The 15533-nt window shown below is 46.8% G+C and overlaps 1 protein-coding gene across 2 annotated transcripts in view; it reads left to right on the top strand.

Annotated features, from left to right (window-relative positions):
• LOC142761393 (protein mono-ADP-ribosyltransferase PARP14-like) overlaps positions 1-15533 on the top strand; it is a 91506-nt gene that overhangs the window by 27960 nt on the left and 48013 nt on the right. For both annotated transcript variants that reach the window (XM_075864588.1, XM_075864582.1), the window contains exon 5: positions 6902-7156. In XM_075864588.1, coding sequence (XP_075720703.1) covers positions 6902-7156 — 255 coding nt within the window. The remainder of the gene's footprint in view (positions 1-6901; positions 7157-15533) is intronic.

The following is a 15533-nucleotide window of genomic DNA, read 5'->3' as shown; positions in this document are numbered from 1 at the left end:
CGCCACCAAAAATGACTATTTGTCGCGGGGTTTACCTCCCTATTGAATGCAATTGGAAAAAAAATGTACGCAGTGTGTGGATGAGATGTGTTTTATCTCAACTACTTTGCTGCAACTGTATTTGCTGCAGATTTTCCGCAACTAATTCCGTTGCAGAAAATCTGCAGTATTTACGCAACGTGTGAACTGACCCGAATGGTTGAAACATATTTGGGATATACAGAAACAACAATCTAACATTGTCTATAGCTGAATGGCTGAAAAGACCCAAAATTTAAGTTTTGGATTGGCCTAGTCAGTCATGACTAGAATCCAATATCGATGCTGTGACTGAATTAAAATGATTTTACAGACATGTGAACTATTAATAACAAATTATAAGGCCCCATGTACATGGCCGTAGTTTTTATCCTCAATTACGGATCCGTAATTGCGGATAAAATTCGGACACATTCTTTGTCCTAAAAACACATACTTGCCAACTCTCTTAAAACGTCCTTGAGGCTCCCGGAAAAAGTGGAAACCGGCATGGTGTCGCTGCATCATAGGTAGAGAAGAATAGGGAGGGGAAGGAGGGATGGGAAGAGTGAGCAGAGGCACGCTCACGTGTAGTTGTAGGGTGAGCTTCTGTTAATAGGGAAAAGTGTATTATATCCCCCACAACGCTTCCCAGGCATAGAAAGGTCAATTGCACTATACACTATCACGATTTGGAACAAGACAGTGCCCCCAAAGTAATTCTTCTGTGGTGGTTCAACCACCTGTTGTCCACCCCACAATGTACAGTATGTCCAGAAGAAAACAAGCAAGTAGAGGTGTTATAAAAAGCATGTGTGTTTGCACCCATTTACAGATCCCACAAATTACCTGAAGGCAGGAGGTGCAATAAAAAAATGGAGACCTGTGTTCTTGGGCATTATAGCGATGATGTAGTTTGGGAAAATTACACATATTTGATATTGTTATATATGGGAGAGAGGAATTATTTTGTAGCATATACTTGTCTAATAACATTGACTAATAACATTAAAGGGTAACTAAACGTTCAACAAACTTCTGACACGTCATAGTGACATGTCAGAAGTTTTGATTGATGGGGGTGAGAGCACTGAGACCTCCAACAATCGCTAAAATGAATCGGCAGAAGTGCTCGTGTAAGCGCTGAGCCGCTTTGTTTCTGTTCGGCTTTTTTTCTGGAAATCGATGTAGCGGTGTACGGGCTCAATAGAAAGTGTACACCGTACACCGTTACATCGGCTTGTCGGAAAATGCCGAACAGAAACTAAGCAGCTCAGTGCTCACACGAGCATATCTGCCATTTCATTTTAGCGATCGGTGGGGGTCCCAGTGCTCGAACACCCACCAATCAAAACTTATGACATGTCACTATTGTCACGATCTGTGTGTATGTGGACCCACTGGGCCATACCGCCGTAGCGGTATAGCAGCTGGCCAAACGGTACAAAGCCAATGTCTAAACTTCGGATAAAGGTACCTGTGGCAATACTGACACTTGGATAGAACTCTGGCAGCAGGCAGACAACAGGTGCGGTGATACTCAGCAGGTGTAGCAGGTGACCCAACATGACTCCAACTCTGTACAGCACAGAAGCATGGGATATGGCATACAGGTAGCAGGAACGGGAACACTGGGAACTGGAGAACACTCAAGGGACCATTTGCAGAGACTGACACCGGTATGTACAAACAATGCTCAGGCAATGAAGGAAGGGGCAGGGCCCTTCTTATAGTCCAGGGTGATCTGGGAGCAATCAGCTCAATCTCACACATATGTGTGCTCTGGCTCTTTAAGGCTGGAATGAGCCCGCACGCGCACCCTAGTGGTCACTGTGGACACTGCGGGATAGGACGCTCACTCTTCTTGGGACCAGAATGAGAGGGAAACTTCTTAATGAGGATAGGAGGATTGAGATTCTCTTCTGGCTCCCAGGACCTCTCCTCTGGACTGAACCCCCTCCAATCTACTAAATAAAAGGTTCTTCCTCTTACTTTTTTGGTGTCCAGGATCTCCTTAACCTCAAATATCTCAGCAGAACCACTGGGGGTAACTGCAGGGCTAATAGTCTTAGAGTAGCGGTTCAGGACCTCAGGCTTCAGAACAGACACGTGAAAGGAGTTAGGGATCCGGAGGGTAGCGGGCATCCGACATGTTGGCCGTAGACTATAAAGAACGGTGTGGAGGCGGTGGACTCACTTGTGTGGTTGTTATAGAAGAACTCGGCCCAAGAAAGAAGCTGGTCCCAGTCATCATGCTGCCTGGAGATGACGTGTCGTAAGTAGTTCTCCAGGATCTGATTGAACCTCTCAACTTGGTCATTGGACTGGGGATGGTAGGCTGAGGAAAAGTCCAACTTTATATAGAGGAGTTTACAGAGAGCCGTGCAGGTGGAAGATGTGTGTGATGAAGAGGTTGGCCAGTTGAGAAGCAGAAGGTAGGATGGTCAGCAGAACAAAATGAGCCATCTTTGAGAATCGGTCCACCACCCAGACCGTACTGCATCCAGCAGAGGGAGGCAGATCCGTGACGAAGTCCATTGCAATATGCTGCCAGGGAGCATTGGGCACAGGCAGCGGCTGGAGCAGGCCAGTCGGTTTGGAGTGAGCAACTTTGTTTGCTGCGCACACCGTGCAGGAGGAGTCCATGACGTCTTTGGGCAGCGTGGGCCACCAGAACTGACGGGCAGTCAGGTCTCGGGTCTTACGGGCACCCGCGTGACCTGCCAGTTTAGAGCTGTGTCCCCAGCCGAGGATTCTTCTTTGTCTGCCAGACGCACAAAAGTCCTGACCGGAGTAATAGCCACATACCACTGTCTTGCCTTTGGGACCTCTCTGGAGCAGAAATGCGCCAGCACCAACAGAGGAGGCGTCCACTTCCAATGAAAACTGTCGAGATACATCATGATGATGGAGGGTTGAGGCTGACGTGAAGGCACTCTTCAAGCTATTAAATGCGGATTCCGCTTTTGGAGTCCACACCTTGGCGTTCATGCCTTTTTTGGTGAGGGGGGAGATGGGAGCTGTCAGTGAGAAGTTTGGGATGAAGTTTTTTTTGCACGAGTCCAGGAAATATTATAAATTATTTCTAATTTATAATACTACCCATTTTTGGTCACTAGATGGAGCTGTTCCCAATGTTGCAGCATTGCAACATTGGGTTAAAAGCCCTCGCTCTAGTGAGCTCTCAGCATCCCCCCCTCCTTTATCCTGGCTAGTGCCGGGATAAACGAGGGGCTTGAACGGTGTAACCTCCTACACTGTGTGTTGCCATTTTTTAAGGTAACCCACAGTGTAGTAGGTTTACATACAGTAGTAAACACACACAAACACGAACATACATTGAAATCTCTTACCTGCTCCTGCCGCCGCGGCTCCCTCCGGCCCGTCCGCTCCGTTTGCTGCCGCTGGTGCAAGTGCAGAAATCCGGAAGCCGCGACCGGAAGTAGTAATATTACTGTCCGGCCGCGACTTCCGGTCCACAGGAAAATGGCGCCGGACGGCGCCAATTTCGAATAGGACTGTGTGGGAGCGGCGCATGCGCAGTTCCCACACAGACGCCGTACACTGCAGTCAATGGGACGGGAGCCGTTCGCAGTCCCTATGGGACTGTGGCTGCCGTATTCCATGTCTGTATGTGTCGTTAATCGACACACACAGAAATGGAACAAAAAATGGCAGCCCCCATAGGGAAGAAAAAGTGTAAAAATAAGAAAAAGTAAAACACAAACACACAAATAAATATAAAAGTTTTTAATAAAGCACTAACATCTTTAACATATAAAAAAATAATTTCTGATGACACTGTTCCTTTAAACCTTGAGGGTGTGGCCATACCAGGATGGCCTTTACCTTCTCAGGATCCATCTTGAGACCTTGATCTGAGATAATTTAGCCCAGGAAGGGTAGAGACTTTCTCTCGAATACGCACTTCTCCAGCTTGGCATACAGACGATTCTCCCTTAATAGCAACAAAACTTGACGGACATGTCTCTGATGAGTAACTGGATGTGGGGAAAAAAACAGAATGTCATCGAGATAGACCACAACACAGACATAGAGGAGATCTCAGAAAGATGTCATTGAAGAATTCTTAGAAGACCGCGGGAGCGTTACACAGACCGAAGGGCATTACCAGGTATTCGTAGTGCCCGTCTCGAGTGTTAAATGGCGTCTTCCATTGTTGTAAGCCCACAGCAGGTCTAGCTTAGAAAAAATTTTTGCTTCTCGTATGCGATCAAACCATTCTGAAATCAGTGACAACGGATATCTATTTTTTACCATGATCTGGTTGAGACTCCGGTAGTCGATGCAGGGTCGAAGAGATCCGTTCCCCTTTTTGACGAAGACGAACCCGGCCCCGGCCGGAAAGGAGGATTTCCGTATGAAACCCCTCTCCAAATTCTCCTTAATATAGGCGGACATAGACTGAGTCTCTGGCAAGGAGAGAGGGTATACCCTTCCACAGGGAAGGGATGTGTCAGGAACCAGATCAGTAGGTCAGTCATATGCCCAGTGTGGAGGCAGCGTCTCAGCTTCCCTCTTGCTAAAGACATCCGCAAACTGTGAGTAGTGAGAAGGCAATCCTGCCAATGACTGAGACTGAGGAGACTGGGCCGGATGGATCAGGCAGCGGTTGAGGCACTCAGAACCCTACTGGAGAACCTCTCCAGAATTCCAGTCCAGAACTGGGGCATGTAGTCGGAGCCAGGGCAGGCCCAGCAGCACAGGGTTGACTTGCTTGGACAGGACAAAAAACCAGATGAGCTCAGAATGAAGGGCTCCCACTTGTAGCTTCAGTGGTTTGGTCACAGCTACAATACAGTCAGGCAGAGGCAGTCCATTCACCGAGGCAACGATCAAAGGCCTCTCCAGGGGGGTTGTGGGCAACTGGAGAAGATCCACCAGGTCTCTCTGAATGAAGTTAGCTGTGGATCCAGAGTCCAGATAGGCAGAGACACGGTGCGGGGGGTGGACAATTTGGAAGAAAGTGCCTCCTCACCCAGGGTTCTCTCTCCAACCAATCCTAGGTTCTGTTTTTTTTTTGGGGCACAGACGCACAAGCCTCCGAGGCCACAATACAGACAGAGTCCTGAAGTGCATCTGTGTAGTCTCTCCTGGGTAGAGAGCTTGAGATGGTCCACATTCAAAGACTCCTTAGGTGGAACAGCTGATGACAGCAGGGGTTGCTGAAAAGTGGAGTCCTCCCGCCCAAGAAGCCTCATGGAACAGTTCTCGGATCCTTATGTCAATCTGGGCGGCCAGAAGAATGAGATCGTCCAGGGTAGATGGCAGATCTCGGGCCGCAAGCTCGTTCTTAATCTTGGGGGACAGTCCCTGCCAAAATGTTGCCACCAAGGCCTCGTTGTTCCATAACAACTCTCCAGCTAGGGTGCGGATGTGAATGGCGTACTTGCCCATGGAAGTGTCTCCCTGGCGAAAGTTCAGCAAGGAGACGGCTGCCAATGAGACTCGTCCAGGTTCCTCAAATACCATGCAAAATGTCCGCAGGAATCCCTGGAAATCACGGGTCTCTGGTCCTTGTCGTTTCCAGATGGGGTTCGCCCATGAGAGGGCCCTGCCAGTGAGGATAGAGATGATGAAAGCGACCCTTGCGCCGTCAGTGGAAAATGCTCTTGCTTACAGACTGAAGTGGATCTGGCACTGGTTCAAAAATCCCCTGCAGGTCTTCGCGTCTCCATCATAGCAATAAGGTAGTGGCAGAGAAAATCGGGGATCAGCACTGCTAGGAGGTGTAGTCGGAGGATCCGTACTGCCAGGAGGTGTAGTAGGAGAAACGGCAGCTTGCATATCCAGCCGATGTGAAATAATGTTCAATGCCTGGATGAGTTGGTCCTGTCGAGACCGGAGGTCTAGCATATCCGCCCGCATCACTAGTGACATTGTCATGGTCTTGGATTGATCAGCGAGGTTTATGGCCTGAGCGTACTATCACGATCTGTGGGTTTGTGGACCCACTGGGCCGTACCGCCATAGTGGTATAGCAGCTGGCCAAACAGGGTACAAAGTCAATGTCTATAGTTCGGATAAAGGTACCTGTGGCAATACAGACAGTAGCGATGGTTTAGGCTTGGATGGAACTCTGGCAGCAGTCAGACAACAGGTGTGGTGAAACACAGCGGGTGTAGCAGGCGACACAACACAACTCCAACTCTGTACAGCACAGGAACATGGAAGCAGGGGATACAGGTAGCAGGAACGGGAACACTGGGAACTGGAGCACACTCAAGGGACCCATTTGCATAGACTGACACGGGTAGGTACAAACAACGCTCAGATGGCCTGGAGAGAAGGGCGTTGGCAAGATGAGAAGAGTTCGTAGTCAGCGACCGCGGACGTTACAACTATGACATGTCAGTAGTTTGTTAAACGTTGTTACTCTTTAAATAACAAACGAAAAAAAGAAGCAAATATGTATTTTATTTCCCTACTTTTCCCATATTCCCTTATATAAAAATTCACACATTAACAATCCTTGTTCTGAGCCCGTGCCATCTATTTGTCGCAAATATTCAACGCTTTGCGGGAAGCACTAGCTTTCAATGACGTATACGTACGACAAATGTATATAAAAATGTATTATGTATATATATAATGTACAATGGAAAAGCAGCAGCACTCACAATGCAATTCCAAGATGGTCTCAGGTGCAAGCAGGTAATCCCGATCCAGGGGATATAGATCAATATTGAAGAAAATCCAACAGCACTCCGTGTTAGTGAAAAAAATGGTGGTTTATTAAGCCAGCACAAGCTGCAACATTTCTGTCCTGCTATAGGACCTTTATCAGTGCTGTGGGAGTTTCTTCAAAATATATAATGTATGTATATGTTATTATTATTTTCTTTGTTTTTTTAATCTACAGGCAAAGGCACTTGTAGTTCCTCTACTTTCTACCAATCCAGTTCTTGAAGCTATGACTGTAACAAAGGGATTAAAGACAAAAGGAGGAGATACATTCTCAAACCTTTTCAAAGCCGTTTTTGGTTGCCATCGCAGTTTGGAAAGTGGACAATACTTCCCAATGGCAGTTACTGGGGAGAGCTACCCACTAAACAGTGACTATGTCATTTTTATTGCATGCCAACGATGGGATGGACCTAATGGCTCATCAGTCATGGTAAGTTCTGCAACAATTCAACTAAACCGCTTTCTCTTTTTTTATCAGACTTCTAGGTATAAACACATACAGTGCCCCACAAAAGTATTCAAACCCTAAGGCTGGGTATAGGTGAATTCCACACTGCAAATCTACAGCTATTTATAGTATAATGCAAGTGGATGGAGTTTTATAAATCCCATCACATGTACTGGGAATATTCCCCAGGGAAATCCCCAGCATGCGCACTCTGTTGCAGAAACATATGCAGATTTAATTCAAGCAGAAATTATTCACAGCATCTGGACAGTGGCGGATTAAGTAAACCATGGGCCCTGGGCTGTTCCTCAAGCTTGGGCCCCCTTGTCCACCACCGCCCTGCCACGTCATGTCTATATTAAACACCACCTTTCTGTGTGAGCATTGATAAATGAGTGCTACGATTCCCCATGTCAAAGGGCTGTGTCCCTACATATTGACAGTCTCCAACCATCGCTGACAGTATCACACTGTGTAGGGACACATGCTCCTGACAAGGGGAATGGTAACACGCATTTGTCTATTAGTCCTGGGTACACAAAGACTTTATGTGGAATACAAGGATTTCCGATAACTGACATGTCAGGAGAAGTGACAGATAAATGCAATGACTCACAGGAGATGTCTTCACTGATGGGTCGTTCTCTTTTCTTCTCCATCTGACACAGACCGCTATGGCGACTTCTCCTGATGACTGCAGAGTTTCCTGATGAGAAATCTTTTCCCCTTGATTCTGTAGCCATTTTCAGCATCTATAGCAACATAAAAATTCAGACATAAACACCATAAATTGTCTTATACCCCAGACCCCTAAGCAAATTAAGACCCAGGCCCATACATTAACTCAAACCAATAAATTCAGTCCCCAAGAGGTAACTAAACTTTTAAAAAACATTTGGCGTGTCATAGTGAGAGTGATATGTCAGAAATTTTGATCGATGGGGGTCCCAGCATTGTTCCACTTCATTTCTGATTGTCTTTCCTCGTCGCGGTGTACGGACTCATAGACTTTCTGTTGTGCCCATAGACCGCATGCTCGGCTATCAGAGGAAAGACGATCAGAAACCAAGTGGCTCCTCACTCACCTGATCGCTTCTGCCACTTTGTTTCAGCGATTGGTGGGGTCTCAGTGCCTGGACCCCCACCGATTAGAACATTTGACATGTCACTATGACATGTAATTTAAAAAAAAAGTTTCGTTAGTTACCCTTTAAGCAGTCAGACACCCCTCCCCAGTGCATCTGACTGACTGCTGAGTGCCCTATGGGAGGGTCTAAGCGTCTGACACTTAGGGCGGATTTACACGAGCATTTTGCGCACGCAAAAAATGCGGCGTTTTGCGCGTGCAAAAGACACTTAACAGCTTCGTTTGTCATCACCATATGATGTGCGGCTGCGTGCCTTTCGCGCCATCATTATGACACTCTGTATGTTTGTAGCACGTGGTGCTTTTCTGTTTGCAATCATAGTTTTACTGCTGTTGAGCAAATCACGCACGTCCCACGGAGGTGCCTCCGTGTGGCATGCGTGATTTTCACGCACCCATTGACTTCAATGGGTGCGTGATGCACAAAAAACGCAGAAATATAGGACATGTCGTGAGTTTTACGCAGAGGACACACGCTGCGCAAAAATCACTGACGGTCTGCACTGCCCCATAGACTTACATAGGTCCGTACGACACGCGTAAAAAGCACGCACGTTGCACGGACGTATTACATGTTCGTGTAAATCCGCCCTTATGGCTCTGGGGGGGAAGGAGTTATTCCCATATAGAACCCTCAACAGTCAATCAAACGCTCTGACCCCCCCCCCTGCAGTATAATAACTACTGAGGGCTCTATGGGGGAGATTATACTGTTTGGGGGGTTCTGAGCATCTGACTTACTGCAGAGGGCTCTATGGGTGGGAAATTATTTCACACACAAAAAAATGTGAGATTAAACACCCTATATACAATTCACACTAACACCACACACTATATATTCAAACTACACGCACACACTATATAGACTTACATTATAGACACTATAAACACAGCACACACTATATACACAGCACACACTATATAGACTATATACACAGCACACACTATATACACAGCACACACTATATACACAGCACACACTATATACACAGCACACACTATATAGACTATATACACAGCACACTATATACACAGCACACACTATATACACAGCACACACTATTAGACTTACATTATGACACACACACACATAAACACACATAAACACACACACACACACACACACACACACACACACACACACACTTACCACAGTCTCTTCCTCTGCGGTGCTTGTCTCTGGCAGCCTCCAGGACCTTAATCATGTGACTGTGACGTCACCACAGGTCCTTCACCCTCTAGTTTCAGTTCAGGCAGCTGCTGGAGATTTAAACAGGAGGGACAGTGCACAGCAGCACAGAGGAGCAGACTGTCAGGGAGACTCCAGCACCTGCCAATCACAATCTCTGACAGTCTGCTCTCTACAGCTGATGTGCTGTGCCCCTGTTCCCTGGCCGCAAATGACTCCCCCTGCACATCCCCCCCCCTCCTCTTCATCAGCAGCAGCATGTGGGACCGATGACCACTAGAATGCGGCCGGCAGCAGCCCTGGAGAGTTTTTTTTCACTTGTGTGCGGTTTGGGCAGCTATGGGCCCCCGTGCAGCCTTGGGCCCGGGGCGGCCGCCCGAAACGCCCATATGAGGATCCGCCACTGCATCTGGACCTGGTCTAAAAGGGCAACAGATTTGTTTGGATTACAGGGTATGTAAGGGTATGTTCACACAGCTTATTTTCGGCCATTTTTCGGGCTGTAAACGGCCGAAAAACAGCCGAAAAAATCAAAAGCAGAACGCCTCCAAACATCTGCTCACTGATTTCAATGGGAAAAACTGCGTTCTGTTCCGACAGCCCTTTTTTCCGCAGCCGTTTTGAAACACGGCCGCCTAAAAAAACGCCCGGGAAAAAGAAGTGCATGTCAATTCTTGAGCTGTTTTTGGAGCCGTTTGTCATTGACTCTATAGAAAAACAGCTCCAAAAACGGCAGTGAAAAACGCGAGTGGCTAAAAAAATGGCTGAAAATCAGGAGCTATTTTCCCTTGAAAACAGCTCCGTATTTTCAGATGTTTTTGATTTTGTGTGTGCACATACCCTTAGGCCTTATTTTACGTCCGTGTCCTGTCCGTTAAAATAACTGACCATGAAAATCAATGGGGCTGTTCATACATTTTGGTCAGTGTTTGCGGACCGCATCGCCCATTGAAGTCTATGTGTGCGTGGAAAAGATGGACAGCACATGGACGACATCCATGTGCTGTCCGTGTTTCACACATCAGTTGCTTAAAGAGGCTCTGTCACCAGTTTATAAGTGCACTATCTCCTACATAATCTGATCGGCGCTGTAATGTAGAAACAGTGTTTTTTATTTTGAAAAACAATAATTTTTGAGCAAGTTATGAAAAATTTTAGATTAATGCTAATTAGTTTCTTAATGACCAACTGGGCGTTTTTTTACTTTTTACCAAGTGGGCGTTGTAAAGAGAAGTGTATGACGCTTACCAATCAGCGTCAAACACTTCTCTTCATTCATGCCCAGCTTGTTTCACTGCACAGTGTGATCTCGAGAGATCACGCTGTAACGGGACTTCCTCCCGCAGGTCCTTTACGGTAGCCATGGAAGACTGAACAGACATCGCCTCCATCCACTGCAGATTCAGATAAACGTACTGGCACGGCTGGAGGTGATGTCTGTTGACTCTTGTATCGCTCCGGTGAAGGACCTGTTGGAGGAAGTCCCATCACAGCGTGATCTCGCGAGATCACGCTGTGCAGTGAAACAAGCTGGGATGGAATGAAGAGAAGTGTTTGACGCTGATTGGTCAGCGTCATACACTTTTCTTTACAACGCCCACTTGGTAAAAAGTAAAAAAATGCCCAGTTGGTCATTAAGAACAAATTAGCATAAATCTAAAATTGTTCATAACTTGCTCAAAAATTATAATTTTTCTAAATAAAAAACACTGTTGTTATCTACATTACAGAGCCTATCAGATTAGGTGGGAGATAGGGCATTTATAATCTGGTGACAGAGCCTCTTTAAGAAATTATGACAAAAAAAAAACAAACAGGAAGTGCTTGCAGAGGAGAAACACGGACGTGAAAACCTGATGCCGCGCGGAAGCAAGCTGACGTAACACGGAAACCACACTGATGCCACACGGAACTGAAATGCATGAAGTTTGGTCCATCTTTTGCGGACACACTCGTCTGAATAAGGCATACGTTTTTGGTGCAATCTTTAAACATTTTTTTTCCATCTAAAGCCAGAAGAGGAACCAAATGGAAGGAAATCTATGAAGGAAAGACTAATATGTCTCCTCTCTTTTGTATTCACTCCAGTGTTTGACTAAACAAAACAGTTACAAAACAGTTACAAAAACTGCATAGAAAACTGCATGTGTGCTTCCAGCCTTACATGGATAGTTCCAGCCAACATTTTAATTTAAACCAGTGTCACTCCGAGCTAAAACTGAAAAAAATTCAGCTTACAGCTACAGTCTTGAAGTCCTTCAAGCCCCAAAAGTTTAATTTACCTAAAGGATGCATTATAGAAACACTCTGCTGTCCCCTGCTAGGCTTCACAGCTGATGCCTGAGCTGCCATAACAACAAAGTAGTGCTATAATGAGCCATTTAGCAGTCAGTATTGAATGTATATACCAACAAGAACAGATAATGTTGCAATGATGACAACCCCCCTGCCAGACACTAGTAGGACATCAGTGATGATGGAGCTTGGATAAGGTTACATAGTTACATAGTGTACATGGTTGAAAAAAGTTATACGTCCTTCAAGTTTAACCAAGGGATGGGATTAAGGGAAGAGATACGGGTAAACTTATAGAACTTTTTTTTCCCCCGATTGATACAGAGGCAAGTAAAAAAATAAATATATACCCATAATGCATGGACCAATCTGTCCTGAAAAGCAAAAATTTCTGTAATGTCAGGATAGGGAGACAGACAGGTGAGCCCTAAACTACCCGCCACTCAGTCCCTGCCTACTTGCACAGCCCGTCCTAGGCGACGGCGTACAACTGGGCGACGGTCCCTATGCTCAATATGTGCACGACAGACAAGACAAGGGAACACAAAAGCAAAGGAATGTGGGGCAGTTGCCCACGGCAACACCGTGCGCAACAGAGTAGTGGACGAGCCGAGTCAAACCAGGAGTGTACGTGGTAACAAATGCAGAGCAGGAGAATAGTCAGTCAAGCCAGGGTCAATATGAAGCAGAGGTCAAAAGTAACAGCAGGAATAGCAGAGCCAGGAAACGGAAGAATCACAGGCAAAGGACAAGCAACAAATGAAGGTATAAGTGGACCAAAGGCGGGAACTAGAACCGTCTGGCCAGGCTGCGATTGGCTTTCCCACTCCTCAGCCTACCAGCCTGAGTGGTAGCAGATCGAGTCACTCTAGCAGACCTAGGTACAGATGCAGGCTGATTAACCACGGGCATCGACACAGAAGCAGTGTAAGGCAAATCCTTCACAGTACCCCCCTTTTTATGAGGGGCCACTGGATCCTTCCTAGGTGGACCTGGCTTGTTGGGGAACCGAAGATGGAACTTCCTGAGCAATAACCCGGCGTGAACATCCCGGGCGGGTACCCAAGTCCTCTCCTCAGGCCCATATCCTCTCCAATGGACCAGGTACTGGAGGGAGCCTTGGACCATCCTGCTGTCCACAATCTTGGCCACCTCGAATTCTACCCCTTCAGGGGTAAGAACAGGGACCGGAGGTTTCCTCTAGGTCTCCAAGGATGGGGAGCAGCGTTTCAGGAGGGAGGCATGGAACACGTTGTGTATTTGAAAAGATGAGGGTAACTCCAGCCAGAAGGAGACAGGGTTAATGACCTCAATGACCTTGTACGGCCCTATATACCGGGGAGCAAATTTTTTGGAGACAGCCACACCCGATCCCCAACCACAAACAAGGGGTTAGCAGAACGTCTTTTATCTGCCTGAGTCTTTTGTATGCTCTGGCACGCCTCAAGGTTCTTCTGAACCTGGGCCCAGACTGTGCGCAGTTCCCGATGAACGACATCTACCTTGGGATTGTTGGAACCACCAGGTGAAACGGAGGAGAACCGTGGATTAAATCCAAAATTACAGAGAAATGGGGGAGACCCCTGACAAGTTTCTGACCCGGTTATTGAGGGAAAATTCGGCGAGGGGAATGAAGGAGATCCAATCATCTTGGCAGTCAGAGATAAAACACCTTAAATATTGTTCTAGAGACTGATTAGTCCTCTCGGTTTGGCCATTAGTTTCAGGATGGAAGGCCGAGGAGAAGGACAGAACAATCTCCAATTTCTTACAGAAAGCCCTCCAAAACAATGAAACAAACTGTACCTCTCTGTCAGAAACAATATTGACAGGAACCCCATGGAGACGCAGGATGTGTTTGACAAACAAGGTAGCTAACGTCTTGGAATTGGGTAGTTTCTTGAGGGGCACAAAGTGGCACATCTTACTGAAGCGGTCTACAACAACTCACACCACCGTCTTGCCTTGGGATGGAGGCAGATCGGTGATAAAATCCATGGTGATATGGGTCCAGGGTCTCTGGGGAATGGGCAAAGAACATAGTAAGCCCGCTGGTCGGGACCTGGGAGTCTTGGACCTAGCACAAATTTCACAAGCGGTGACGTAGGCCCTAACGTCTTTAAGCAACCCAGGCCACCAATAGGTTCTAGAAATTAGGTGCTTGGTACCCAGGATGCCTGGATGGCCAGATAGTGCAGAGTCATGATTCTCCCTGAGTACCCTTAGCCGGAATTGCAGGGGAACAAACAGCTTTTTCTCAGGAAGGTTCTCGGGAGCTGAACCTTGATCAGCCGCAATTTCGGAGACTAATTCGGAATCAATAGAGGATATTATTATACCTGGGGGCAAAACACAAGCAGGATCCTATAGGTGACAACAAAGTTGAATCTAGTAAAAAAACAACGCCCATCGAGCTTGTCTCGGCTTTAACCTCCGGGCAGATTCTAGAAAAAACAGATTCTTGTGGTCGGTAAGGACCGTTAGCTGGTGCCTAGCCCCCTCCAGGAAGTGGCGCCACTCTTCAAATGCCCATTTAATGGCTAAGAGATTGCGGTTGCCAACGTCGTAGTTACTCTCAGTGGGGGTGAACTTCCTGGAGAAGTAGGCACAGGGACGGAGATGGGTGAGAGACCTAGTACCCTGGGACAAGACAGCACCCATTCCCACCTCGGAGGCGTCAACCTCCACGATGAATAGCTCCATCTGGTTAGGCTGAATCAGCACTGGGACAGAGATAAAGCACCTCTTAAGGACCTCAAAAGCCTGGACCACCTCCGGAGGCCAGTGGAGGAGATCGCCACCTTTGCGAATAAGTCTGTGCACGACAGACAAACAAGACAAGGGAACACAAAAGCAAAGGAATGTGGGGCTGTTGCACACGGCAACACCGTGAGCAACAGAGCAGTGGACGAGCCGAGTTAAACCAGGAGTGTACGTGGTAACAAATGCAGAGCAGGAGAATAGTCAGTCAAGCCAGGGTCAATATGAAGCAGAAGACAAAAGTAACAGCAGGAACAGCAGAGCCAGAAAACGGAAGAATCACAGGCAAAGGACAAGCAGCAATTGAAGGTATAAGTGGACCAAGGGCGGGAGATAGAACCGTCTGGCCAGGCTGCAACAGGCTCTCCCACTCCTCAGCCTACCAGCCTGAGTGGTAGCAGATCGAGTCACTCTAGCAGACCTAGGAACAGATGCAGGCTGATTAACCACGGGCGTCGACACAGAAACTGTGTCAAGCAAATCCTTCACAATTTCCCTCTTGATCCCAAGTAGCGATCAGACGGGATCAATATTCAAACACGAATTCTCCACATTGACATAGGAGCTGATATTTTTTGTTGTAGGAAATTATCTAAGCTTTTTTTTACAGCGATCTACTGTCCCTGCTGTGACCAGTTCCTGCGGTAGGCTATTCCACATATTCACAGTTTTCACAGTAAAGACGGCTAGTCACCTCTGCAGAGTGCCCCCGTTTTTTTTTTTAGGAGATTTTACATAGAATTGGTTTTCACTATATTTCTTGTATGGGCCATTTATATACTTTTACAAGTTAATCCGTCTCCCTTAGTCGTCTCTTTCAAGACGGAATCAATTAAAAAAAAAATTATCTTGTCTGAAAACTACATTTCTCCATGCCCCTTATGACATTAGTTGCTCTTCTTTGTATTTTTTCCAACTCCAGGGCATCCTTTCTATGAACTGGAGCCCAGAACTGAACTGCATATTCT

This window comes from Rhinoderma darwinii, chromosome 1, assembly GCF_050947455.1.
Source record: "Rhinoderma darwinii isolate aRhiDar2 chromosome 1, aRhiDar2.hap1, whole genome shotgun sequence".
In the NCBI taxonomy this organism is placed as follows: domain Eukaryota; kingdom Metazoa; phylum Chordata; class Amphibia; order Anura; family Rhinodermatidae; genus Rhinoderma; species Rhinoderma darwinii.
This window is presented reverse-complemented; position numbering and strand designations above follow the sequence as displayed.